The sequence below is a fragment of the Hoplias malabaricus genome, chromosome 4, assembly GCF_029633855.1.
Source record: "Hoplias malabaricus isolate fHopMal1 chromosome 4, fHopMal1.hap1, whole genome shotgun sequence".
NCBI classification, from domain to species: Eukaryota; Metazoa; Chordata; class Actinopteri; order Characiformes; family Erythrinidae; genus Hoplias; species Hoplias malabaricus.
The window spans coordinates 52464329-52491868 of record NC_089803.1 but is presented as its reverse complement, the minus strand read 5'-3'; the positions used below and the strand labels follow the sequence as shown (position 1 = coordinate 52491868).

Genomic DNA, 27540 nt, shown 5'->3' with positions numbered 1-27540 from the left:
CGAAGCCTGAAGAGCAACACAAGTGGCTCACACACAAAGTTAGCACAGCAGCGCTTTCCTTAGATAGCCCCCTTCAAAACGAGACTAAATCTGAGTCAAACTTCTCCGTCAAACCTTTCGTGAGTAATCTTCATGTTTGTGTCAAAAGTACTGTCCGAAAAAAAAATAGTACACATTTTCAAATTAAGATATGATCCCCGTGGAGCCATGTCACTGCAGCGTAGTTTAGGCGCTCAGCTTTCCAACGACATGTCAATCAAATCTGTAGACCAATCAGGGGCAGAGTTATGGCAGCGTGCACCCAAGGAGGCGGGACAAACACGCAGCAGAGCGCATATGTTTTCACCTGCCTCTCAGACTGAGGGGAGGAGAGGGAAGCTGCTCTGGGAGACTGGAGGTGTATCATAACTCTCAGTGGGGGACAGTCTGTGATGATCTGTGGGACATCAGGGACGCTCAGGTGGTCTGCAGGCAGCTGGGCTGTGGTCCGGCGCTGAGGGCTGATGGGAGTGCTGTCTTTGGTGCTGATGAAGGGACTATCTGGCTGAACAGAGTGAAGTGTAGAGGGAATGAGATTCACCTGTGGGACTGTCCTCATTCCCTGAGGAACCACACTGACTGCTCCCACAGACAGGACGCTGGAGTCACCTGTGAAGGTCAGAGGAGACGACTGGAGTTTGGAGTTTCTGAATTTATTCACAACTTTTTTACTCCTGTTTTAATAAAGCTGCACCTAAAAGTGATTATATACACTTTAGTTACAAATATCTAATAATATGCAGTGCTTAAATTGTAGAAAACAGAATGAGGATTGTCAGGAAAAGCTTTATTTTGATGAGTTTATATTTGAATTTCATGTTTTGTTTTTGTATTTACAGACAGATCAATACCTGCCACCACTGCATTCACCACAACAATCATCACCTCCATCACCTCCATCACCACAGGTACGGCTTTTGTATCTTAGGTCATTTTTAAATGTTTCTGAATAAGCTTGTTATTGTTGAATCTTTTCTGTATCTTTATTTCCAGTTGGTCATTCAGGGACAACAAACAGCCCTTTGAAAGCTTCTTCACCTGATGTTCCGTTAATTTATCCAGTGTCTCTCCTGGTGCTGGGAGTCGTTCTCTTCCTGGCCTTAGTGCTTCTGTTTGTGCTGTTTTATCAGAACAGAGTGCTCAGGAGAGGTATAGAGATAAATCTACAGTCCACTTTCTCTACAATCTCTAAACACCCTTCAGTCTGTCATCAGTCTTCTCTTCTACTGAACTGGCTCCATGTTTCTCTCTCTCTCTCTCTCTCTGTCTCACAGTGCTCTCTAAGAGGAGGCGTAAGACTCTGACTGAGGCAGTGTATGAGGAGATCGACCGCAGATACATCACTAAAAGAATCGACTCCACTCAAAGAGGTCAGTGATATGCTTTATTTTTATTATTTTATTGTCTAATATAGCTTCCTTTAGTATATTAATGATAAAAAATGTAGTTAATGAAATTAATGTACAGTTAGAGTAGATGTACTCAGCTCAAATCTGCTGATAAGCATCTAATAAGAGCTTTAGTTAAACTGTGTAATTCCTGTAAAGCTTCCGTTTCAAACAGAAACCACACAGCTGCAGGTGTTTGACAGAGAGAGCAGGAAAGGGGTGTAATACTGTGTGTGTGTGTGTGTGTGTATGTGTGTGTGAGCTTGCCAGTCATTGAGTGAGCATGTGAAGCAATAGAGTTAGTAAGGGAACAATGAGGGACAGAGAGAGAGAGAGAGAGAGATAGAGAGAGAGCGTTCTAAACCTTGATTTGGCGAGTGAATGAATGAGTGAACAATTGACGGTACAGGTGAGTGGCTGACTACATTATCAAGTGAGAGACAGAGAGTGATAACAGAGTGAAAACTGACCCAGAGAACAAGTGGCTGAATGAATGAGTGACTGCTTGAGGAATGAGGTGCAAAGTGTGTTTAGTGGCTGACTGTGGGAGTAACCCAAGTGCACAGAAAATTCACCAGTGTTAAATCAACACTATTAGTGTTAAATTAATATGGTTAAGGTAATTATTTAACACTCTCAGTGTTAAGTTAACACTAATAGAGTTGATGTAACACTGGAGAACTTTCTGTGTGAACAAATAAGCAACAAAGTGATAAAGTGTGGCCAGTTGACACTGATTGTGTTAGTGATTTGTAAAGACAAGTGAGTGACAGACATTTGAGAAATGACCGACTGAGATGACTGAGTTATCAAGTTAATGACCAAATTACCAAACAAGTGTCGAAGTGTAAACCAGAGCCTGACAATTATATATATACTGTGTTGGGTAGCTTCATTTAGTTTTAGAGACAAAGCAGCAGTGTAATCCTCTTTATTTCAACTTTTACCACAAACATGTTTTTACTCAAGTGTGAGCAAGTGTGTAAATGAGTGAATGAGTTAGTAAGTGAGACAGTGAATGAGTCTAAGGCTGTGTGTGTGAACAATGAAACTACTTCCTTTCCTTGATTTTGTCAGATATGAGGCTATTATTCAGTGAAAAGTACTGATAGAGCTGAAAGGCATGTGGACCCTTAATGGAACTAGATCAGAAAAACCCATTAAAAGTGTGTAGTAAAATACATTGTCTGACAGAGAACATTATTAAGTCATTTAGAGAGTGAGTGTGTGAATCAGTGAATGTAAATAAAAAAGTTTAAAGGATAATGTTTATGACCCTCAGAACACGCATTGAACAACAGAGCTACTGGAGACCTTCACAGTAGGGGATCCGTGTAATGGTCTTTGATGAAAGTAATATCTTCAATTAGGTTTTTACCGCAGAGAAAATGTAAACAGATATTTCAATCACAATATAGAAATGATGACTTTATTAGTGTTTAAGCCATGGTTTTAAAAAGGACTACAGTATTCTCAAATCCATTAGAGGACACACATTTGTTTTATGAGTTTCTGTTCTGCTGGTGTTTGTGATTTTAATAACTGTTACAGTTTGTGTATAAACACAGTGTAAGAAACAGTGAAACAACATTAAACTGACCACTAAATGAACAATACTTCCATATTTTAGAATATCAAAATAATTCCTAATGGTGTGTATTTATTGAATGTCTAAATTGTACAGAATCATGAGTAAATTCATTCTTTTCAATTAATGTCTCTTTACAGTTCTGCAGAGTTCAGTTCAGTGTGAATTTGAAGGACATTGTACAAACCTCAGAACTAAACATCATCACTGGTAGAGATTAGACTGTGAGGCAGGTGTTGTGGCTATAATTTTAACACTGAGCAGTTTTTAGAAAACCTTTTTAAAAACACTCAAGTAAACAATCCCAGTTCTCAGAGGCTTGATTCTGGAAGGTGATTCTGAACGTGTTTCATAGCTGCTCTGCCTTCTCTAAACAGGAAGTATCAACTCTGAAACACAGCATTCAGGATATGAGGATGTGGATGGGGAGCATCTCTCAGGTGAGAGAACAAGAGCGTGTGAGTTTCAGGCATCTCTTTTTAAATTATAAATAAATATAAAAAGAGAGAGAAAATAACACTGAACAAACTTGATTTTTTAGCTATAAAGTTGTGCTTTAAAGGCTCTCTAAATTAGTATTTTTTTAATGAAATAAAAATTGATCTTTTTTGCAGCAAAGTCTGTGACTGGAGTAAAGACAGAATATTATGATGATGTCACCACCTCCAGCGGTCTGATAGGTGGGTTCCTTTATTAATGAGTCCTCTGAATTTATCTTTACATTAAACAACAGTGTAAAACTAGAAATGCACTCTTAGTAAAGTTCGTTTTATTTTATTTTCATGTAACAGCTAAAGAGGACACAGCAGACAACTATGATGATGTCATCACTGCTGGACAAATCAATAGTGCAGCAGGTGTGTTTGTGAATCTGTTTTTAGTTTAAAATGCAGTAGAAATAAAGAGGTTAAAAAGTCATAACAAGAAAAACGAGACATTTCTGTGGCATAAATATATACTAAGTTCTTGATTTTAAATTTATTTAAATAAGGAAACCCAACATATAATGAATTGCTAATGGTGCTAAGTGCTAACACTAGCAACTTTATTCCATAAAAATACAGTGTTCTGTGATTGAGTGAAAATGCCTGTGTAAATACTTATGTCAGAAATCTCCTGAGGTTCACAATGTGATTTTCCACTCTTTTAATGTGTTTTGGTGCAGAGGACGTATCAGAGGGTTATGATGACATCATCAGTGCTGATCTGAACTCAGTTGAAGGAGCAGGTAGGACTTGTAATGGAGCAACATGGTAATCTCCATGAACACAGTCCCTGATGATACTGAGACTGATTTAATGACATTTATCTCTACATTTGGACAGAAGATGTAACAGAGAACTATGATGACGCTGTTCCCACTGAACCGAGCTCCAACATCGACACAAGTAATGTTTCCTTCATGTTCATAAATAATGTTAAAGTGAAGCTTCAATACAGTTAAAAAATCGGGTTCGTTTCTTATTGTTATCATCGATCTCTTTGTTGTTGTAGTGGACACAGCCGATAACTATGACAGTGTGATCACTGCTGGACATGATGTAGGAGAGGAGAAAGGTGAGTGATGTATCTTACTGACTTTCATGCTCTAAGCACAATCTGTGTGAATCTTTCTGAGTGAGAAGCGTGCACTTCTGTAATTCTTCAGTAGAGTTGTGTTCATCTAAACAAGAGCAACAATGAAACTAGGCAAGCCTAGTTTAGCTGGACCTCCATTAGCCACTTAGCCATTGTCACAGAGGTTTTTCTGGCATTTCAAAAGCAGGAAAGCCCAAAATACATACCCTTGTCACTGGAAGGTCTAGAGAGACTTTGGTGCTTCATATCAATGTCTTTGTTTAAAATAATAACAAACTATAACAATAGATTATCTTGTCAGTTGCTGACAGTGTGTGATCATGGAAAGCCTGTTATTTTCTGTTCAACAAAGCTACAAAACTGAAGCAGAGTGTTGTGATGACATTAAAGCAACTCGTTTACCAGAAAGCAACAAGATAACGTTTTAACATTTAAGTTTTTGAACATTTATAAAACCAAGCACATTAACATTTGATCAACCAAGTAATCTACACTTGATAAAGGAACAGTGCATCACTGGGAACTAGATATTTATTACTGACTTACATTTCTTTAAGGGTCCGACTGATAAAACAGTGCTGTAACTAATTCACAGCCTCGTTTATTTTGAGTAACACCTCGCTCTGGTGTTCTGACTTTAATAATCCGGAGATTCCCTCATTTTAGTGTAAAGTTTAACAAAAAGCTGTGCAGATGTAATTTAATCACAGGGGGGATGTGTCCATGTATTCGTGGCGTTATAGGGACGGATAAGATGACTTTCTGTTTGTTAAACATACAGTAGAAAACAAAAGGCTGGGTCACAGAAACATCTCCAAACATAAAAAAGAGACTATGATAAATATTATCTCAACAACGTTCAACGCATTTCTGTTTGAGGCTCCAGTAAAACACTGAGCTGCACCACGGTGGATGGTGGACCTACAGATCTGAAGCAGTGTGGCCATGTCCCAATTTAGCTCTCAACACTCTGTCCCCTTGAACATGCATTTTTTAGGTCCCAAAAAGAGTACTTGTCCAGGGAAAAGAGGACCCCTTGTCACCACCGAACGGTTCCATTTATAGATCACGAACTGGAATGTGAAATATGGCTGAACTAACAACAGACGGTGTAGTAAAATACAGCCGAATTAACAGTTCCTACTCACGCCTGCACGTTTCATCATTAGGAGTCAGTCAGTCAGTCAGTAAGAGTATATACCTCTTCTAGGCCGGCCCCGCAAAAATCATTAATGCAGCACAGCTGTTTTATTAGAACTGGAAATAATTAAACCTCTCTACATCTGTCCGTGTTCTAAACATGATGAACCTGGTTTCACAGACTGTACAAAAGTTTAAGAAGGAAATAATAGAAGTCATTTGTCATACGTTTATAGAACATGCAGTTCCATGTGAGGATAATATTTTTAGGTTAAAATTAACACTCATCACTGCAGCATCTTATACACAATAAAACAGCTTTAAATATATTTAATGAATAAACAGATGCTAACCACAGAAATATAAAGAGAAGCTTTTTCTTTTTGTATTATGGTTTAAACACAGTATCGGTGTCTGAGCGAGTTGTGTGTTTTCACTCAGTGATGGGTGGAGTTGTTGGAGTGGGAGGAGAAACTTCATGTTCATTGTTAAAAGCAATGAGCAAAAGTCACTAATTTGTAACAAAGATTACAGGAAATTATTCATTATATATTTTTAAATATAAAACTAATCATGTCTGTTGTGACCAGAAATATGGAATAAAAAAGTTAAAAGGTCCATTTTGGTTTCAGTTTGACTTTAATAAACATCCTGAGCTGCAGGCTGCAGGACTAAACAGAAGCTACACTGTGCTGTATCACTGTGTCTGGACTTTGCTGGAAGACAACACACTACTGAATGATGAGTTACAGGAGATAAATGTATTGATTTTACAGACTATGAAGATGTGGGGGAGGAGCCTCAGACAGAGATGAATCATGTGACTGAGAGACCACACCCAGTGTCTTTCCTCAGGAAACTGCAGTTAAACCTTTTCAGACGCAACAAATGATTTTATTTTATTATGATTTTGAGAATTCTCTGCTCTACTCTTCTCTATGTGCTGAGCAGCAGTGGACAACTGGACACTTGATATCTGTAAATCTGTCTATCTGACCCTGTGTCTCAGAAATGATGTGTTACAGAGGATTTAAAGGATGCCACTGCGCTTTAGTTTGCTTTACTATCTCTGTCAGAACAGAAAATACACAATAAAAATGTCATTTTATCATTTTATGTTTCCTCTTTTATTTTTAAAGAATTTATTGTGATTTTTTGTGAACCCTAAAGCATCAACAACAGTTTGCCATCACTGTGAAGGAGGTCCCATCCATTTGTGTAAATTAAAAGTGCAACAAACAAAAGGGAATAACTGAATAAATGAGAAACCCACTGTTTTCTGACACATGTAATTTATTACTAAACTAAATAATAAACAGTGGTGCAGCAGGGAGTGTCGCAGTCACACAGCTCCAGGGACCTGCAGGTTGTGGGTTCAAGTCCCGCTCCGGGTGACTGTCTGTGAGGAGTTTGTTGTTTCTTCCCTGTGCTCCAGTTTCCTCCCACGGTCCAAAAGCACACACTGGTAGGTGGATTGGTGATTCAGAAGTGTCCATAGGTGTGAATGTGTGTCATCAGAGGCAAACCTTGGCTGTTGTATGTGCATATGCACCCAACAACAGCTCTACACATAGTCTGTGGATCTAAGGAAGGCATATTACCATGTTCCTCGATATATTCTATGCAGGGTTGAAAAAATAAAAAGGGCACCTAGTCCACGACACAGGCCCCCACTAGTTCACCAACACCTATGATGCACCATGTACTATAAAAAAGTTTTCATATTTGATTTGTTTAAGTTTAACATTGCATTATTAGGAAATGGCACCAACTTTGGGAAAGCCTGCCCCAGGAGGGGTGTTACAAGGCCACTGCATCAGGTTTTCTCACTTGGAAAGGCATCTGAGAGGCCACTTCAGAAGTTTTTTTAATTACAAAGTGTATGTCAAACTTATCCCATTGTGGATGCAGCTATAGGGCAATATTTAACATTTTAACCACTGACGAAGCTTTCATTAGGACACTTACCCACGTTCTCTTTGATGTAGTTGCACCCTTTGCATGACATTTTCTTTATTGGAAAAGGCACTGTCAAGGAGGGGCACAACAGAGGACACTTAATAATGCACACTCGTCTATTGAAGGGTATCCATATAAAGGCACTTCTTAAAGACACATTATGGAATTTTCTTACTCTAGAGGGCACTGAGTTATTCATTTGCCATAGGAGCGGCAGTCAATAGGGCACTTTGTCTCGTTTCTAGAGGGCGCTTTAGCGACGTTTTATCAAACATGGGAGATACTTCTGGAGTATGTGGTGACAGGAGATGTTCAGAAATGTCGTTCGGTCCTTGTACTCTCACAGTTGTATTTCAGTGATTTCAGCGGTGTAAAAACCATAGACACTGATCTGGAGAAATGTGGAAGATATGAATGACAGAGTCTTTTAAAGGAAGTAAGGGCATGTAATGGTTTCACTAAGAAAAAGACAGGGTTACTGTGAGGATGAGGATGTACCCACAACATTTTTGCCAAATCTTGTAGCCGATGTAATTTCACAGACATTAAAATCCCCTGCTGCCCTCTTGTGGAGAAAGCTAATTAATGCAGGGATTGAAACAGTGCTTCTGAAAGATTATGCATTTAGGCATTTATTTTTGTTGCAAACTAGAGTTAACATTTACCACAACAATATTCCTTTAAGTTTCATTTTAGGGACTGTTAACTATTAAGAACCTAGTCCTAGAACCCCCGGGATCACTGTATGCTGCCCCTTGTATTTGAGTTAGTTGCCTGTATTCTGAACCTTTTTATAGTGATAATTAAATACTCATTTACTATAACGTCTCATTTTGTGTTTTATGTGTTCTTGTTATGGCTTTGGACAGTCTTTTACCTTGTATTTTTATTTACATCAGAAATGTTTTATGCGATTTAGTTAAACTTAGACGTTTAAGGAGAAATCATCTGTTTGTTTCAAAGACTGTAATTATTTAATTTTGAGCTAAAAACTGTAAATTAAACTCTTCATATTTTCATTGTTAATTATGAGTTCAGTCCCAAAAAATATCAAATTTAAACTGACACCTGACAGAGTTGTACTGTGGTAAACGTGTATGAGCTGCTCAGTGAGCTCACTGTATTAGAGATGCATTTTTGTCATTGCCAATTAAAATAAAGCAGCCACTTATTACTGTTAATGAACCTTCGCAGCCTGTGGTGATGATTCATACGTTAATATAATGCTTTTTTTAATTATGAATTCAATATGTAATGTATAGAACTTCATACTTTTTTTTCTTCTGTTAAAATCACTCATTCTGGTGTGGATGGTGGTGGTGATGTGGGAGCAGAAGCAGCAGCACAGACGTTAGAGCAGAAGCAGCATGTCTCTGTGAGTTTAACACATGAAGAGTTGGGACAGTACAACTGTCTTTGTTCATGTGCTGATTATGTCTGTGGAGAACAGAAAAACACAGCTTTTCCTCTGAACTGCACACAGTCCACACCGACTTCATCAGAGAGTGAGAAAGAGACTAAAATCAAATCTGTGAAATACACTTGTCCACCTATTGTATTTTTTACAAGTGATTAATTTTGTATTATAATAAGTTAAAGCAGTAAAAACCATCATCTCTGTAAACATGAAGATTAAATTATATATTTTATATACTTATAAAATAAATATTCATTTTCAGGATCAGTGTAATGAGGAGTAATGTAAAGACTGACTTTACACTGCTGTATATAGAAATATATGAATACACACATTTATCTAGAGCTGTATCTTTATTAAAACCCTCATCTCCCATTCTGACCTGTTCTTGTGTCCACATTCATTCTGAAGCAGATCTGTGTTGGACATTGAGAGGATTCAGTACCTTGGAGAGCGTCTGTTTTCTCTGAGTCACAGTAGGTGTACAGATTACACCCACAGCTACATCAGTAGAGGAGACATCCACAGTTGTAAGACACCTCCATACACTTTGAACCACACTGAACACTCACACAAACACACACAAATTAGAGTAACGAAATGTGAAAACTCAGAGTAAATGAGTCTGATTCGGGTAAATGTAGAAACACTGCACTGATCTGGTCTGAGGAAGAAGTTCTGTTCCCTTCATTTATTATGGGACACAGAGCACAGTGTGAGAATGAGAAAAGATAAAAACTGAACACTGTAGGGTAGAGTCAGTGATGAGATGAGGGCAAACAGCTCATGGCAGTGGATCAGAGAAACTGACCAGAGTCCTGACCATACAAACTTGTTCTGCCCTTGTGGCCCCAGTATTAGACCTAGACCCCACTCCATCTGTTATTCTTCATCAAGTTTGTTTTGTAAAAGAACACACAGAAAAGTGAACTATAGGCTTGTTGAGCCAAAGCTAACACATCCACACCTAATGTGACATTATTAACCACAAGATAAACCAGAGATTGTCCATTTATCACTGATTAAAGGATTAAAATCAGATCACACTGATCACATCCGCTTAATGCACAGATTTGATCATATTTCCTTTCCCTTCCAGTGTTTTATATTCTATTAATATATTCAAAGTACACAGTCTTTCTATTCATCTCCTCTTATTGACCAAAGTAATCGGGACATACTTCACATTTCAGCTGGGTTCAGGCTCAGAGCAGGGCTCAACATTATAGAGTTTTACTGGATGCTCCGGCAGAAATCCCTGAGAGAACCTGAGTAACAGATTCCTGGGATCAGAAAGAGTCGTGACCATCCAAACGTGTCCTGCCCTTGTGGCCAACTCTTAGAAGCCTCCAGTGTTTTGAAGCAGGATACACATGCATTCCCCTGTATTCCTGTAATCAATAAGTGAGCCTCCTGTCTGTGTGGATATTTATTTATTTTACCATATTTATGTATTTGTTTAAACATTTCAATTTAATTATATTACAAATAATATCCCAATAAATGTAAACAAAGTTCTTTCATTACATTACATTTACATTCATAGCATTTAGCTGTCACCTTCTTATCCTCAGTGTCAGGAGCGAGGGGCAGACTGACTGAGGGCGGACACATTCTCTAAAACACAGTAAACATTTATTAACGGAAAATAACACAACAGAGACTTTTAACATAAGGAAAACAGAATAAACTGGACACTACGAAATACACAGGGCAAACGGGACAGACAGAAAACAAAGTGACACAACGACCAAGGAAATGAAACAACGACGAGGAAAACTTTGGCGACAGACAGATAACACGACCGACTTGACATATGACAAAGGTACAATGTTCGACAAACAGGACGTGAGACAAGAGGGTTTAAATGCTTGACACAAACGAGACACGCCTGGACAGATAACGAGGGGACAGGTTAACAAATGACAGACGAGGAGGTGGGACAAAGGCGGGGACTAGAACATAAACAAAACATAGCCATGTGCAAATAAAGCACATGGCGGGGACAACAGACTTGACAGGAGGAAGGCGTGACACTCAGAAAGACTGAGTGACTGGGCAGAGCTGGACTGAGTGAATGTAATTTAATGCTCACTGTACAATGACTGCAGGACTCTTCTAAATAAATCACATGCAGTTTCTATCTGATGGGTATTAGGATTATTTTATGCTGCAATACTGACAGGTCATTTTCACATTCTGTAACTGAGAGTGATATTACTGTCTTGTCCTGAACAGTCATGATCCAGCGAGGAGATAATGGCATCCTTTTTGTGTTACAGTCTTCTACAAAATAATTCAGTAATTCAGTTTATTCACATTTTATTTTCCGTACAAATATATTGTTTACCATCAAGAAAGTGTCAGATACTCCCCAGCTCCTCCTTTCTGTCACTTAGCCTGTCCACATGTTTGTGTGTGTGTGTGTGTGTGTGGGTGTGTGTGGTTCAGGCCATGGGTGTGTGGCAGGTGCTGCTGGAGGAGGGAGTGTTCAACCAGGGTCAGTTACACAGTCTTCAACTTCAGTAAAATACCATTTATGACTTTACATTGTTAACAAGACGTTGCACACACCACTAGGTTGGGATTTACACTATTGTATAACTAGTCCTGCTCTTTCCAATTTACATTTGAAAATGTGGTAATGTACATTTACAGCTGCTGTCATTATAGACTTATTTTAGTTTTCATGTAGCCTTATGAATAACCTACAGTAAAGTGTTACACAATCTATTATCTATTACATGATTGTGTGTGTGTGTGTGTGTGTGAACATCTAAATGTTTGAGGTGATGAACAGGAGGATGTGCTACTCCCCATCGAGGAAGAGAAGAAAGTGATCGTCAGAGATTTACAGATGAGTTCGAGGGTTTATTTTTTTCTTTTCTTTTTCTTTCTTTCCTTCACTTTACATTGTCTTGTCTCTGTTGGTGATGTGTGACTGATTTTTTCCAGAAATGAATAGGATGTCTTTGGGGCAGGTGTACCCAAACTTTTGCAGGTGAGTGGTGACTGTGAGTGGAGGAACTGTGACACGCATCACAATGAATAGCCCTTACAACTGTGATGTCACAGAACTGGAATGGAGTTCAAGTTCAAAAACTAACAGGTGGGTCATATTCACTGCTGATCATTGAAGCAAACACCAGGCAAAATGCTGCTCTGCTGTTTTCAGCCGCAAAACGTCAGCGATGATGATGAGAATCAACAACTTAACAAAACCAAACAAGAAGAGAACAGAAAGAGGAGAAGAAGAGGCCGAAGGAGGAGGAGTGGGCTGGGAAGCTTGTGGAAGGAAAAGAGTGAGAAGGAAGGGAAACATCAGGAGATGAAGGAGGTAGATGTCAAAGAAGAGGTGGTGAGGACTGAGGTCAAGGAGGAGCAGAAGGAGGGGGAGAAAGAGAAGAAGGAGGAGGAGGCTGTAGATATTCAGGAGGAAGTGAAGACTGGAGGAATTCAAGAGAAGGTGAAAGTTTAGGATTAAAATAGGATAAAGAAGGTGATACATAATGCTTTATTTATTGTAGTTGTGCAGATTGACACTACAGTATTTTCCACTCCTTTCCTTGACGCAGAGGTTTGGACTCCATCATTTTCTGGATGTAGTTCTGATTACTCAGAGTCTTCCTGCTGGAGACTCTGTAAATGATGGTTTAGTGAAAAAATTAAGTGTAGTTCCCTCTTTGCCCAAATGTCACTGAAAAGCCAAGATATTTATTATGTGAGTCTCTATATATCTTTATATTATAATTTCTATTAACCCTGCCTTACATTTCCTCTCAGTAGAAGCACTGTACTCTCTGTGTGTGGGACATAGGTGGGTTAGGGGTCAGCAAGTGTGTGTTAGGGATGGATAATAGATGGTGCAGTGCTAATATTTCTGTTGTGTTCATCCTCCTGTAAAATAGACTTCCCTCAGAGATATGATCAGTCTCTTTTCAGATGTCTTTAAAGATCTATCTCAGTACTGAACTATTTGTTGACAATAGTTTCTCTACATCTCTCACACTCAGGGCAGTGCAAAAGTAAAGAGTGTGTTTGCATTGTTCCCCACCTCAGCATCAGTTAATCTTCTGAATACATTTCACACTCACTGTTACTTTCCAAACAGTATCATTCTCCCAGGCTGAGACCCCATTCAGCTTTAGTAATTATTTATATTGTTATTGATTTGCTGTATTAATCAACACACGTGATAAGTCTTTTCTAGGTATGGATGTCTCTCACACTGGTTTTTCTTTGATGTCTCTGATGCAGGAACTGTATAAGGCAATTTCTGAAGATGCCAGACTTTTTCCTGCACTGAAAGAGCAGCTCCCTGAGCTGGAGAAAGTTCTCAAACTCAAGTGAGATCTCATTCTTCTAGGCTTTATTCATATAGATTCCTATGAGCATTTCATGTAGATTTCTAATAGAGCATAGTACCTCACAGCTACTTCACTACCTTAGTGCTCTCAGTTACTGAGTCTAAATCCCTTTTGTCTTTATTTTCAGCTCTGAAGATGGGAAACCACCTCAGGTGAGAGGAAATAGTTCATCTAAAATAATGGAGCATTTTCACTGCATTTGCTGCTGTTCCTGCAGCCATTTGTTATTTCTCTAACTCTCTCTTGCTCCCTCTGCTTTTAGCACAAAGTGCTGCTCCATCAGTTCAGCATGGGAGATGAGAAACTGCAGAAGCTCCAGCCAATCAAGAGCACAGATGAGAGTGAGGATTCCTTTACATTAATCACACGGTCAATAGTTTTGAATAGATCCACCATGTGGTTAAAAGTTTGAGGACACCTGTCCATCCATCGTTCTCCTGAATTTAGTTTGTTTATGTTTGGAGACTAAACATTGGAACATTGATGTAAGGCTTTGATTGCATTCCCATATATATAATATAAAATATATTAAATAGAATGTAGCTCAGGAGTTATGAGTTAGAACATAAGACCTTTCTTTTCTTGAACCGTGCATTAAAATGTATCTCTGTTTTGTTTCTGTAGTTCTGTTGAAGGTTTACTCCAGTGACCACAGCTACATTACCATTCGAGTGTCTGTGTGTGCCTCTGTCAGAGAGGTCCTGTCTGCTGTGGCTGAAAAACTCAACTCACGACACGAACTCATGCTGGTCCACCTCAACTCAGCGGGAGGTAGTTGAAGGATAAAGAAAGGGCAAAAGCACACTCCCTATAATGGCTCTTAACTGAGCATCAGATACTGTGTGATGTACTTTACAGCACTTAATCACACAACACAAGTTTGATATTATCTGGTGCTCACCAGCTGTTTTCATTAATAAAATGCTGAGTTTAGTAAATTGCAGTTGCTTGTTCTGGGTGAACTGTAGGATATATTCAACCTGTGAAGGGGTTATTCTTAATAATATCTTATTTAAATGGGGTAAGCACACTGATTAATATTATATTTTCTTATAAGTTATTTTCTGCTCTGGATGTGATTACTCTGACCCTCAAGTGCTTTATTCTCAGCAGTGTATCACTGTCTGTGCCGTATGAAATTCAGCACTGCGCTGTAGTGGCTGGAGCTCTGTTTCCTGAGTGCCATAGTACCTCAGTATATCATTGTTAATTGTGACCTATTAGAGCCCTGTAGAGTTTCTCTGTCTTCCCTTTTTTCCATGTTGTTGATAGATTGTAGACTAGAATTCAAGGATCCCCTCACTTTGTCCATTGTGTGTCATGTATTACTTGTGATAATCAGAAAGCTTTCATTTCAAACATCTGCACTGTTTTTTTTTCAGATAAAATTGTGCTGAAGCCGACTGAGGTGTCCTTCTTCTCATCTCTCAGTGTTAATGGCAGACTCTTTGCCTGTACACAGGAGCAGCTTGACTCTTTGGTGAATAATGATCAGAAACACACAAACACACACCAGTACAGACTTTGGTCATCAGTTGAGGTCTTGAAAGGCCACAGTTTGGTTATTTCACCACTCAAAGTCTCTTACTGAAGCTGGTGATCGGCTGCAAGATTAAATCTGATCTTAAGTCAAACCTCACACATATTCGAACAAAAACACACATATTCATGCAAACACAAGCCTTGTGAACCCTGTGACAATAGAGCGTACCCTCAGTGATATGCTCTTGTACTGTATAATCATAGTAGTGCTGGCATATGTTAGAATGGGTGTTTACATGTCCTCAGTGACTGTAGTTGACTGTGTTTGTAGGTTCTGATTAATTGTTGTTGTCTGTGAATTTTAGACTCCTCTGCCAGAGCAGGAGGGGCCATCGGCTGGATCCATGTCCAGCTTTGAGAAGATGAGCTCCAAAGACCTGGCCTACCAGATGACCCTGTATGATTGGGAACTCTTCAACTGTGTGCATGAGGTACTCACACAAACATATGTGTAGAGGCTCTTATCCATTGTAGGACATTTGTACTGTGGGAGACTGCAGGTCTTTCATTAGAACTTCTTAATGTTCTAATGTAATGTGCTCTTCTTCAGCACGAGTTGATCTACCACACGTTTGGTCGGCAGCACTTTAAGGAGACGACGGCTAATCTGGATCTTTTCCTCCGCCGCTTTAACGAGATCCAGCTGTGGGTGGTGACAGAGGTTTGCCTCTGCTCAGACCTTAGGAAACGCGTCCAGCTGCTGAAGAAATTCATCAAGATCGCTGCGCAGTAAGATTCAGTCTGGTCCTAATTTATCATCATTAAGAATCTAATAATGAACACTCACTGAGGCTCACAGTATAATATTAACATATTACAGTCTACAATACAATATTAATACTGTACTACAATAAAACTGGTAAAATATTGATCATTTCAGTCGGCTCCAAGTTGTTTATAATGTAATAATATTTCCCATAAAATCATGTGTCTATATGTGGTGAATTAATGTGGCTTTTGTTTATTTATTTATTTATTTATTTACAGCTGTAAAGAGTTTGGGAATCTGAACGCTTGCTTTGCCATCATTTTGGGATTGGGAAATTCAGCGGTGTGTCGACTCAGTCAGACGTGGGAGGTGAGGTTTTACCCGACACATTCAGTGTGTGTTAATTAAAGTCAGTTAGTGTTTAATGCAGAAGCCAAAGAGTAGCTATTTCTGCCTTTCAATGTACTCCACTTCTTTCTTTAAGTGAGTTCTGATTATTCTTGATAAAGTCGTATGGAAATGTAAAGCTGTATTTTTATCAAAAGCTGCCATTTTGAGCAAAGGGTGTCATAAAGAGAAACAAATGCCATACTTCTTTCACCTTTTCTGATTGTGTTTTTACACACTTTCTAAAACAGTCAGATTGTATCCAACATTAAGGCAGTATTTTATGTCACTCACAAGTCCCAAGGGACAGATTTTAATGAGTTAAAGGACAATGGCAAAGTTTCTAAATTCACAGTGACAATAAAGTCACAGGCTGCTGAATAAAGTAAATAATAACATTTTATTCCTCGTCTCGTGCAGAAACTGCCCAGCAAGTTTCAGAAGATGTACAGGGAGTTTGAAAATGTATTGGTGAGCTAGTGTTTAATTTCTCTTTAAAAACATGTTTTGTTGCTCTGGTTATTATTTAATGCCTTTTGACACTGATGCCTTCTGCTTTCTCTCTGTCTCTCAGGACCCTTCAAGAAATCACAGAGCGTACCGCCTCACTGTGGCTGAGCTGGACCCTCCCATCATCCCTTTCATGCCTTTACTAATAAAAGGTGTGTGCAGAGGAGCTGTGGTTCATTTAAACCCAGGAAGTGTAGAGTTAGTTATGTCTTGTTCGGTTCAGTTTACATTACAAAATTATTTGTTTAGTTATATATTTATTACATAGTTAATTAGATTTTATATTTCTGTTTTCCCAACTTCATTCTGCACTTCTGACTCTTTCTGTTTGTTTCAGTTTGAGTATCATTGTAGGATTAATGCACAGGGTGTTTCTGCCCTAAACAAAACAACCCCATCACAAACAAATACAGCTACATCTCCTCTTCTGCTTAAGAACACAAATGTTATGAAATGTTAGAGGATAGTATTGTAAAAGTGTTAGAAACAAGGCATATGAAGCCCACATGTACTTTACACACGTTTGATTTACGTATCTAATGCCTGATGTTACTATTCCTAACAGATATGACTTTTATTCATGAAGGCAACAAGACCTACATCAACAGTTTGGTCAACTTTGAGAAAACGGTGAGTCTTCAGTTAATTTATGGATCAGTTCCTGAGAAGAGTTTTTGATTATCACTAACAGCTTTTGTTGATTTGTGTTTTTCTTTCAGCAAATGATTGCAAACACAGTCAGAACAATGACACGCTACAGAAGTCAGTCATTCAGTAAGTACATTTCTGCTGTAACTCTATATTCAGCATTCTGTGCAGTGAATTAAATGTGGCACATTACAGGTTAAAATGGCGCCCCCTGTGTTCCCTGCTTTCAGATTCTTCTCTGTGTAATTTAGGTTTGTAGTGTAGTGAGTTTACACTGTTAGGGGATTCTGAATGTTCCCAAAATTTGTTTTATTGGATGTCAGTAAAGTTTTTCCAACAATAGATGAATTCATATTTTAATAATGTCATTATTCATTGTTTGATTTCATTTACTGTCTCATGATCTTTTGCCCTTAACAGTTATTAAACTGTATGATCTCTCTCTCTCTCTCTCTCTCTCTCTCTCTCTCTCTCTCTCTCTCAGATAAAGTCCACAATGCACCTCAGACTACTAAGAACCACTTTGATGTTCAGAGTTATGTTCGTAAACTTAGTGTGATTGATAATCAGCGTGTCCTGACACAGCTTTCTCTTAAACTGCAGCCCCGGAGATCCTGACCTCTGTTCCACCTGAAAACTACAATTTCCTTTTGTTTTCTTTCCTTTTTTTAAGTAATTCAAATTAAATCTTTCTAGTTTGTTGTTAACTTGTCCTCAGAAAGTCATTTGTCTTTGAGTTAGTCTTCAAACCATCATCAAACCTATACTGCACACACACACACACACACACACACACACACAAACACTCACACAAAATAAAAAATACCCTTAGTCCACCATGATATTTATTAGAGGAATACACAATCAGGGGATACTTCAGTGAATCTGCTTGTGTATTTATCAGTATTTAATATTTAAATATTAGTTTTCTACATTTATTTTATTTACCCAAACACTTTATTTGACAGATGCATCATATACTTGAGAGGTTGTGGAGACTGAAGACTCTGAAGAGTCTCTGGAAGACTCTTTATTAGTTTAACATACACATCCATTGTAACTTCCATCATTAAAGCAGTCAGATGCAGGAGTAGAGCGCTGATCATGTGCTTGTTGAAGATGATAAGAATGACATTACTCACGCTCCGGCAAGTGGCAGAATCTATAAATAACAGCATATAATTATTTTTAATGTTTCTTTTATTTCCCAAATGCTGTATTTCACAGATACATCAGAGTTCAAACTCTAGAACAAACCTAAAGCAGTAAAAAGACCAAACACTGTCTGAACAGGTTCGCCCAGGTCTGAATATTGTGACTGCATTCATCAAACCAACAGATTTATTGAGTAAATTGTGCTTGCCACAGGCTTCTTGAGAAATACAGCTCTGTACTAAACCTAGTGTTATTGAGAAATTCAGTTTTTGCCACTTTACTGACCCACAAACAGCAAAAAATATAAATAAATAAATAATAATAAATTAAATAATATATAATAAATTTATATATTTAATATTAATATATTAATGTAGTTTAGTTGTATAAATGTTAAATATAACTCTTTGAAGCATTAGAACTACCTTAATATCTGCACTAAACATATAAAATATCACTGTAAAATATAGGTAAAATATAGCAGACACTTTATTAATACATTATTATTCTGGACACATGAATATTTAATAAAAGTGGGATTTTCTGACAAAATATAGGTCTTTGGTGACACAAATGTTTTCCAGTAGCCAAAGCTTATTTCTAGTGGTTACTGTCTACACTAAAAGAAGTGGTTCTGAAAAAGGTTTTTTCCTTCACAGAAATGTTAATAAAATCAGAAAAAAAGCACATGTCCACAAACTTCTGGCCATATTTATCAGTCACTACACAGTCATTGCTAATCCTTTGCTGCCCTCTTGTGGAGAAACATATTTAAGCATCATCATCATCATCATCATTTTCTTCTCCGCTTCTCCATTTCAGGGTTGCGGTGGCAACAGGGCGAGCAAAGAAGCCCAGACGTCTCTGTCCCTTGCAACATCCACCAATTCCTCCTGGGGGATCCCAAGGCGTTCCCAGGACAGCCGGGAGATATAATCTCTCCAGCGTGTCCTGGGTCTACCCCGGGGCCTCCTTCCAGTTGGACGTGCCTGGTATACCTCCAGTGGGAGGCGTCCAGGAGGCATCCTGATCAAATGCCCAAACCACCTCAACTGACTTCTCTCAATGCGAAGGAGCAGCGACTCTACTCCGAGCTCCTCCCTAGTCACTGAGCTCCTCACCCGATCACGGAGAGTACGCCCAGCGACCCGTCGGAGAAAGCTCATTTCGGCCGATTGTATCCGCGATCTTGTTCTTTTGGTCATTACCCAGAGCTCATGACCATAGGTGAGAGTGGGAACGTAGACTGACCGGTAAATTGAGAGCTTTGCTTTATGGCTCAGCTCTCTCTTCACCACAACGGTGTGGTACAGTGACCGCATTACTGCAGACGCTGCACCTATCCTACGGTCAATCTCACCATCCCTCTTCCCATCACTCGTGAACAAGAACCCGAGATACTTGAACTCCTTCACTTGGGGCAGGTTCTCACCCCTTACCTGAAGGGAGCATGCCATCTGTTTCCGGGAGATAACCATGGCCTCAGACTTGGAGGTGCTGATCCGCATACCGACCGCTTCACACTCGGCTGCAAACTGCTCAAGTGAACGCTGGAGGCCTCCGTGCGAAGAAGCCAGAAGAACAACATCGTCCGCAAAAAGCAGAGATGCCACCTCCCGAGATCCTCGACGGAAGCCCTCCTGCCCCAGGCTACGCCGCGCCACCCTGTTCTTGAATATCAGGAACAAAAGTGGAGATAAGGCACAGCCCGGAGTCCAATGCCCACACTGAACAAGCCTGACTTACTACCAAGGATGCGAACACAACTCAAACTCTGAGAGTACAAGGACCGTACGGCTCGCCGGAGCGACCCTGGCACCCCATACTCCTGGAGCACCTCCCACAGAATCTCTCGGGGAACACGGTCATATGCCTTCTCCAAATCGACAAAGCATGTGTAGAGTGGAGTAGCAAATTCCCACGCCCCCTCAATCATCTGTGCAAAAGTAAAGAGTTGGTCCATAGTTCCACGGCCAGGACGAAATCCGCATTGTTCCTCCAATATCCTAGGTTCGACTACCGGACGGATTCTCCTTTCCAGCACCTTGGCATAGACTTTCCCCGGGAGGCTGAGAAGTGTAATGCCACGATAATTGGCACACTTTCTCCGGTCCCCTTTTTTGAAAATAGGAACCACCACCCCGGTTTGCCAATCCAAAGGCACCGTTCCCGAGGTCCATGCAATATTGTATAGGCATGTCATCCAAGACAGCCCCACAGTATCGAGTGCCTTCAGTAACTCTGGGCGAATCTCATCCACTCCTGGAGCTTTGCCACTGCGAAGCTTTTTCACCACCTCATTGACTTCAGTCAAGGAAATGGAATCTGACCCCCCAGACACTTATGGCCCTACCTCCTGCACAGGAGGCATGTCTCTCGGGTTAAGGAGTTCCTCAAAGTGCTCCTTCCAACGCCCAACAATACGCTCAGTCGAGTTCAGAGTTTCCCCTCTCATGGAATCCCCTCTAGAACTCCAGTCACTGCCTCCAAGAAGGCGAAATACTCTGAGCTGCTGTCGGTGCATACGCACACACAACAGTCAAAGTTTTCCTCTCTGCAAGCCGGAGCCGCATTGAGGCGACCCTCTCGTTTACTGGGACAAACTCCAGCTGTACAGGCGCCAGCCGGGGACTTGTGAGTATCCCCACACCCGCCCGGCGACTCTCACCCTGTGCAACTCCTGAGTAAGAGAGAGACCAACCCCTATCGAAGAGTTTGGTTCCAGAGCCTACACTGTGTGTAGAGGTGAGCCCAACTATATCTAGCTGGTATCTCTCAACCTCACGCACCAGCTCTGGCTCTTTCCCCCCCAGTGAGGTTATGTTCCACGTACCAAGAACAAGTTCCACGACGCCAGGGGCCCCCTTGCCCCTGCTCTGTGCCCGATGGGCATTGCACCGCACCCCTACTCTGGATCTTGCGGGTGGTGAGCCTACATGATCCTCCCACGTTGCCATTTCGGGCTGAGCCCGGCCGGGTTACGTGGGCTGCCCAGCCACCAGGCGCTCGCCGTCGGACACTACCCCCAGGCCTGGCTCCAGGGGTAGGTCCCGGTAACCCTTTCCCGGGCAGGGTACACTGAATTTTAATGTGTGTACTCATAGGAATGCTTTTGGATCATGTTTGTCTGGATCTTCACTCCAGACCTGTTCGCCATGGGAGACCCTACTGGGAGCTAACAGCTCCCGACGACATAGCCCTGGAGGTCATGAGACCAAACAAGCCCTTCCGCCACGACAAGGCCCTGATCCAGGAAGGGAACATATTTAATGTAAGTGTCGATTCGTTTATTTATCAAAGTGAAAATACCAATATATATATATATATATATCAGTGGCGGATGCTGGTCTTTCAAGGAGGGGAAGCTCAATTTCGGCCTACATCATAAAATGTGTCGTAATTTATACGTAAATTCTACCCTCCGTTCTTTTTTAAGAAAATGATCTGTGACCCTGTCGTACCAACAAGGCGTCATTTCCAGGGACTTGACTAGTGTCCTCTCAATGGTCAGCAGAGCTAGGCTGCTTAAACGGCCTTGGCCCATGTGAAGTGTGTCCGCCTGTGCTCCCACGGATCTTTACACCAAAGGATCGCTGATTCGCTCATTTCCCTGTCAATCAAAAAGGGATTCAGCCTCAGACAGATCATCCAATCATCATGCAGAAGCTGAGCGTCCGGGCCAGCTGAAGCCAGCCCACTGCCCCATAGACCCCCAGAGACGCTGAGTGTCCGATGGGCGGGACAAAGCCCAGCGTTTATCCAATGAGTCGTCTCGTTTCACTGCACTTCGCTGCTTCGGTATTGAACTCTGTGGACGCTCACTGTGAAGCTGCGGGAATGATTGAGAGGAAAGCCGCATCTTTACCAGTGATAAGAAGCTGATTCTGAGCAAAAGTTGAGCGCGTTGTAGTGCATATTTATTCAATGACACACACAACAGTATATATTTGATCACTTATTTTTTTACATTTTAGGGGAAGCTGAGCTTCCCTTGCAGTCTTATAGCAATCGCCACTGCGCTTGGCCCGGACGCTCAGCTTCTGCATGATGATTAGGTTAAATGCAGAAGACACATTACATTGTATGTTGTATAATGATAAGTAATTGCATATTATATTATTATTTTGAATTAAGAGTGATATTATATAAGAGTGGGCGGCAAGGTGGCGCAGCAGGTAGTGTCGCAGTCACACAGCTTCTGGGGCCTGGAGGTTGTGGGTTCGATTCCTGCTCCGGGTGACTGTCTGTGAGGAGTTGGTGTGTTCTCCCCTGTGTCCGCGTGGGTTTCCTCCGGGTGCTCCGGTTTCCTCCCACAGTCCGAAAACACACGTTGGTAGGTGAATTGGCGACTTAAAAGTGTCCGTAGGTGTGAGTGTGTGAGTGAATGTGTCTGTGTTGCCTTGTGAAGGACTGTCGCCCCCTCCAGGATGTATTCCTGCCTTGCGCCCAATGATTCCAGGTAGGCTCTGGACCTGAATTGGATAAGCGGTTACAGATAATGAATGAAACCTGTCTCATTCAAGAAAAGCTGTACTTTCATGTTAGCTTTCACTCTAGGAACTATTTCAAATGAGTCATTTGATTCAGAATTAGCTGTCACTCAACAAGCCACACTCATACCTGCTGATAGATTTTGCCAATCAGTTTAGCTACTAATATTTGTTAGTCAGTTCACCTAATATACAAGTGTTTTTGGACTGTGGGAGGTAAGCACAGGAGGACACTTAATTGTACCACAATTGTACCGCATTTTATGATTCTCTTTCATCTGAAGTTGTTCTCTTATAAAGGTCATGCTCAATACAGGGTGAGTCAAGTTGCAGGACACACTTTTATGTGAATACCCCAGTATGTAATGGGTGAGGGGGGTTTCTCTTTTAAGCTATGCCTAGAACATGGCCACCATCTTGAAATCCACCATATTGTGTCAAGGCAACCCGGTCTCACACCTATTCGTGATATAGTCACATACAAACCGGATTCCAAAAAAGTTGGGACACTAAACAAATTGTGAATAAAAACTGAATGCAATGATGTGGAGATGGCAAATGTCAACATTTTATTCGTAATAGAACATATATGACAGATCAAAAGTTTAATCTGAGTAAATGTAACATTTTAAAGGAAAAATATGTTGATTCAAAATTTCACAGTGTCAGCAAATCCCAAAAACGTTGGGACAAGTAGCAATAAGTGGCTGGAAATAGGAAATTGAGCATATAACAAACAGCAGGAAGACCAATTAACACTAATTAGGTCAATTGACAACATGATTGGGTATAAAAAGAGCTTCTCAGAGTGTCAGTGTCTCTCTGAAGCCAAGATGGTAAGAGGATCACCAATTCCACCATTGTTGCGCAGAAAGATAGTGCAGCGATACCAGAATGGTGTTACCCAGCATAAAATAGCAAAGACTTTTAAGTTATCATCATCAACCGTGCATAACATCATCAAAAGATTCAGAGAATCTGGAACAATTGCTGTACGTAAGGATCAAGGCCGTAAAACTCTACTAGATGCTCGTGATCTCTGGGCCCTTAAACGTCACTGCACCTCAAACAGGAATGCCACTGTCAGGAAATAACAGAATGGGCTCAGGAATACTTCCAGAAAGCATTGTCAAGGAACACAATCCACCATGCCATCCGCCGTTGCCAGCTTAAACTCTACAGTGCAAAGAGGAAGCCATTTCTAAGCAAGCTCCACAAGCTCAGACATTTGCACTGGGCCAGGGGTCTTTTAAAATGGAGTGTGGCAAAATGGAAGACTGTTCTGTGGTCAGATGAGTCACGATTTGAAGTTCTTTATGGAACACTGGGACGCCATGTCATCCGGACCAGAGAGGACAAGGATAACCCAAGTTTTTATCAACGCTTCGTTCAGAAGCCTGCAACACTGATGGTATGGGGTTGCATGAGTGCTTGTGGCATGGGCAGCTTGCATGTCTGGAGAGGCACCATTAATGCAGAGAACTATGTTCAGTTTCTAGAAAAACATATGCTCCCATCTAGACATCATCTCTTTCAGGGAAGACACTGCATTTTTCAACAAGATAATGTCAGACCACATTCTGCAGCAATCACAACATCATGGCTACGTAGGAGGGATCCGGGGACTGAAATGGCAGCCTGCAGTCCAGATCTTTCACCTATAGAGAACATTTGGCGTATCATAAAGAGGAAGGTGCGACAAAGAAGGCCCAAGACGATTGAACAGTTAGAGGCCTGTATTAGACATGAATGGGAGAGCATTCCTATTTCTAAACTTGAGAAACTGGTCTCCTCTGTCCCCAGACATCTGTTGAGTGTTGTAAGAAGAAGGGGGGATGCCACACAGTGGTAAAAAATGGCCTTGTCCCAACTTTTTTGGGATTTGTTGATGCCGTGAAATTTTGAAACAACATATTTTTCCCTTAAAATGATACATTCTCTCAGTTTAAACTTTTGATCTGTGATTTGTGTTCTATTCTGAATAAAATATTAGATGTTGGCTCCTCCTCCACATCATTGCATTCAGTTTTTATTTACAATTTGTTTAGTGTCGCAACTTTTTTGGAATCCGGTTTGTACATAGGGGACTGCAATTCGTGACAGTCACATATTTTCGACATTGTATGCGACAATATGACGATCATAAGTGAATGGGTAATTACCATACAAACACTATGCGACAGTAACATGAAAACTCCTCCTCATTGCAGGCGTCATTACTCATATAACATAGAAAAGGGCATAATACGAATTACATAACATATGTTCTTATTCCAACAAAGGCATAAAGTATTTTATTATAATACTTATAATACACCTAAGCAATGAGTATTAATGGTGTCCTACTTTAGCTTTAACTCTAACGAGAACATTTATTTCACTTAATGTTATTTTGACTAATTTTCAAAAGATTAATACTGAAAGGGACATTTCTCTAGCCATTGTTTGCTTCGATGTTTTAGCAAATAATGAATTAGTAAAGTTATATTTTACGTAAATAAAAATAAGACTGTGTATTAACAGATGGTAATGAAGCCTTAATGAGGAGTTTTCGTGTTAATGTTGCATAACACGGCGCACAGATATGACGGTTTGTGTGGTAATTGCCCATTCATTTATGATCGTGATATTGTCGCATAAAATGTGGAAAATATGCGACTGTGTAACGAATTACAGTCCCCTATATATGTGACTATATCACGAATAGGTGTGAGACCCGGTTATTAGACAAGACAGATTTACTAAGGACATGTCTTATGCTTTGAATGCACATTTATTTATTTATTTTAAATTTTAACTGTTGCATGACATTCAATCATCTACACCCAGACATATAATCTGAGTAGGGTTGCAAAATGCAAAGATGGGAAATTTGCCATGGGAATTAACAGGTAATTATAGGAATTAACAGGAATTAATGGTAATAAAATGGAAAAGTTTGAACCTAATGGTGAGAAACTTAAAAATAGTTGGTAAAAATATACTGAAGCATAATCTTGGCTAAAATAATTAGATATGATACCAAAATAGCAGAATATCAAAGCTGCTCCTCAGTCCCAGGCACATGGCACATTACACACAGGAGGGCTAGTGACACTAGCCACCACTGAAAGCACACATTTAGGTTAATATTTTTATTGACAGTAACAGTACTGAATCATTTAAGCAACTATTAAATCAAGGTGTAATCTCACAGTTGGCTGCTATCTGGTAAATCAGAAAAGCTTAATGAGTAATTTTATTTAAGAGACTAATTTTCCAAGGCTAACAAGAGGTTAGCTTAGGCAGGCATAGGCTAGCTACCTATATTTTTTGCCTCAATGGGTTTCTGTAACCAAGAATTAATTAATTAAATTAATACTTATTGATCATTTATTTGAACATGGAGGAGGTTCAGGAAGAAGCTTTAAACTATATAAGCGAAAATGCAGAGCATGCAGAGGCCAGGCTTGAGACGATTGTGGGAAGATACCTTTATTTGGTTTGATGTTAAATTTGAACTTTAAAGTTCCTTTGGAAAGTTACTGGTAATTTACTGGAAATTAATTGGAAATTTTCCACCCCTTTGCAACCCTAAATCTTAGTAAAATGTACTCAAATTTTATATCTGAATGTAGATTATATTATTTCCTGCAACCCTTTAACATCATATAGCTGTCTCTCTCCCTCTGAACTGCAGTCTATACAGGTTTCACCTGAGAGAAAGAGAGAGAGAGAGAGAGAGAGAGAGAGAGAGAGACTGGTCTGCACTGGAACATTATATAAATGTCACTTGTCTCACTTTGGACTGAAGGCTTTATTAGTTTATTTTGAACATTATTTTTAATAGTCATTAGCAAATACATTTACATTTACATTTACATTTATGCATTTGGCAGACGCTTTTATCCAAAGCGACTTACAAAAGAGGATCTAACATTCAAACTACAGCACAATTTATACACAAATACCTTACATTGAGTGCAATATGCAGGAAGTAATAAGTGCATTAAAGAAAGACATTCAGTGCAAGAGGTACTCTCGGAAGAGATGGGTCTTCAAGGATTTCTTGAATGCGGAGAGGGTTCCTGTTGCTCTGATGGTGCTTGGAAGCTCGTTCCACCAGCGTGGTAAGTTCATATTTTGTTGATCTCTGTGTTTGTATGTGTGTATGTGTGTTTATCTGAGTTTATCAGTAGTGCACAGATGCAGCAGTAAAGCTCTTCTCCACTGGAGTGTTTCTTCTTTCTGAAATCAGTCTCTTGTTTGTTGATGACTTCACACCAGATAGCGCTGAGCATTTCCCCTCACACACACACACACAGACACACACACACACACACACACACACAGACACACACACACACACACAGACACACACCTCTAGAGATGAAGGTGGTGGTCTGTGTCACACAGTGTTTTTTGATAAATATGGAGAAAGAAAGAAAGTCTTCTCTGATTTGTCACTGAGAATGTTTGATAATTTCCTCTTCTTTTCTAATATGGTAATAGTGAGTGTGATTGGTGGCTGTTGGGAGCATTTTCACTCTCTCTGTCCCTTTCTCTCTCTCAGTTTCTTCAGTCTCTGGAGAAGCAGAGGTGTTCTTCTGCTGCTGAGTTGAATAAACTTTGTGTCAGAGGGAG

The 27540-nt window shown here is 40.1% G+C and overlaps 2 protein-coding genes across 4 annotated transcripts; both read left to right on the top strand.

Annotated features, from left to right (window-relative positions):
• Positions 1-1080: 1080 nt before the first annotated feature.
• LOC136695043 (uncharacterized) lies at positions 1081-6822 on the top strand. Its single transcript, XM_066668859.1, has 9 exons — positions 1081-1087; positions 1314-1409; positions 3393-3455; positions 3630-3695; positions 3807-3872; positions 4181-4243; positions 4341-4403; positions 4510-4572; positions 6510-6822. The coding sequence occupies exons 1-9, from the start codon at positions 1081-1083 to the stop codon at positions 6623-6625; spliced, it is 603 nt and encodes a 200-aa protein (XP_066524956.1). The 3' UTR covers positions 6626-6822.
• A 1824-nt stretch (positions 6823-8646) lies between these two features.
• LOC136694739 (rap guanine nucleotide exchange factor 4-like) lies at positions 8647-17942 on the top strand. Of its 3 annotated transcripts, none has more exons than XM_066668519.1 (17): positions 8649-9067; positions 9524-9585; positions 11561-12110; positions 12285-12575; positions 13367-13455; positions 13604-13628; positions 13739-13817; positions 14101-14247; positions 14859-14956; positions 15324-15449; positions 15569-15747; positions 16006-16096; positions 16535-16585; positions 16689-16776; positions 17190-17254; positions 17344-17398; positions 17757-17942. In XM_066668519.1, the coding sequence occupies exons 4-17, from the start codon at positions 12438-12440 to the stop codon at positions 17888-17890; spliced, it is 1365 nt and encodes a 454-aa protein (XP_066524616.1). In that variant the 5' UTR covers positions 8649-9067; positions 9524-9585; positions 11561-12110; positions 12285-12437; the 3' UTR covers positions 17891-17942. The 3 variants fall into 3 exon arrangements, with proteins under 3 accessions (XP_066524614.1, XP_066524616.1, XP_066524615.1); XM_066668518.1 differs by having other exon boundaries at positions 11561-12218; XM_066668517.1 differs by having other exon boundaries at positions 8647-9067; positions 11561-12575.
• Positions 17943-27540: the final 9598 nt, after the last annotated feature.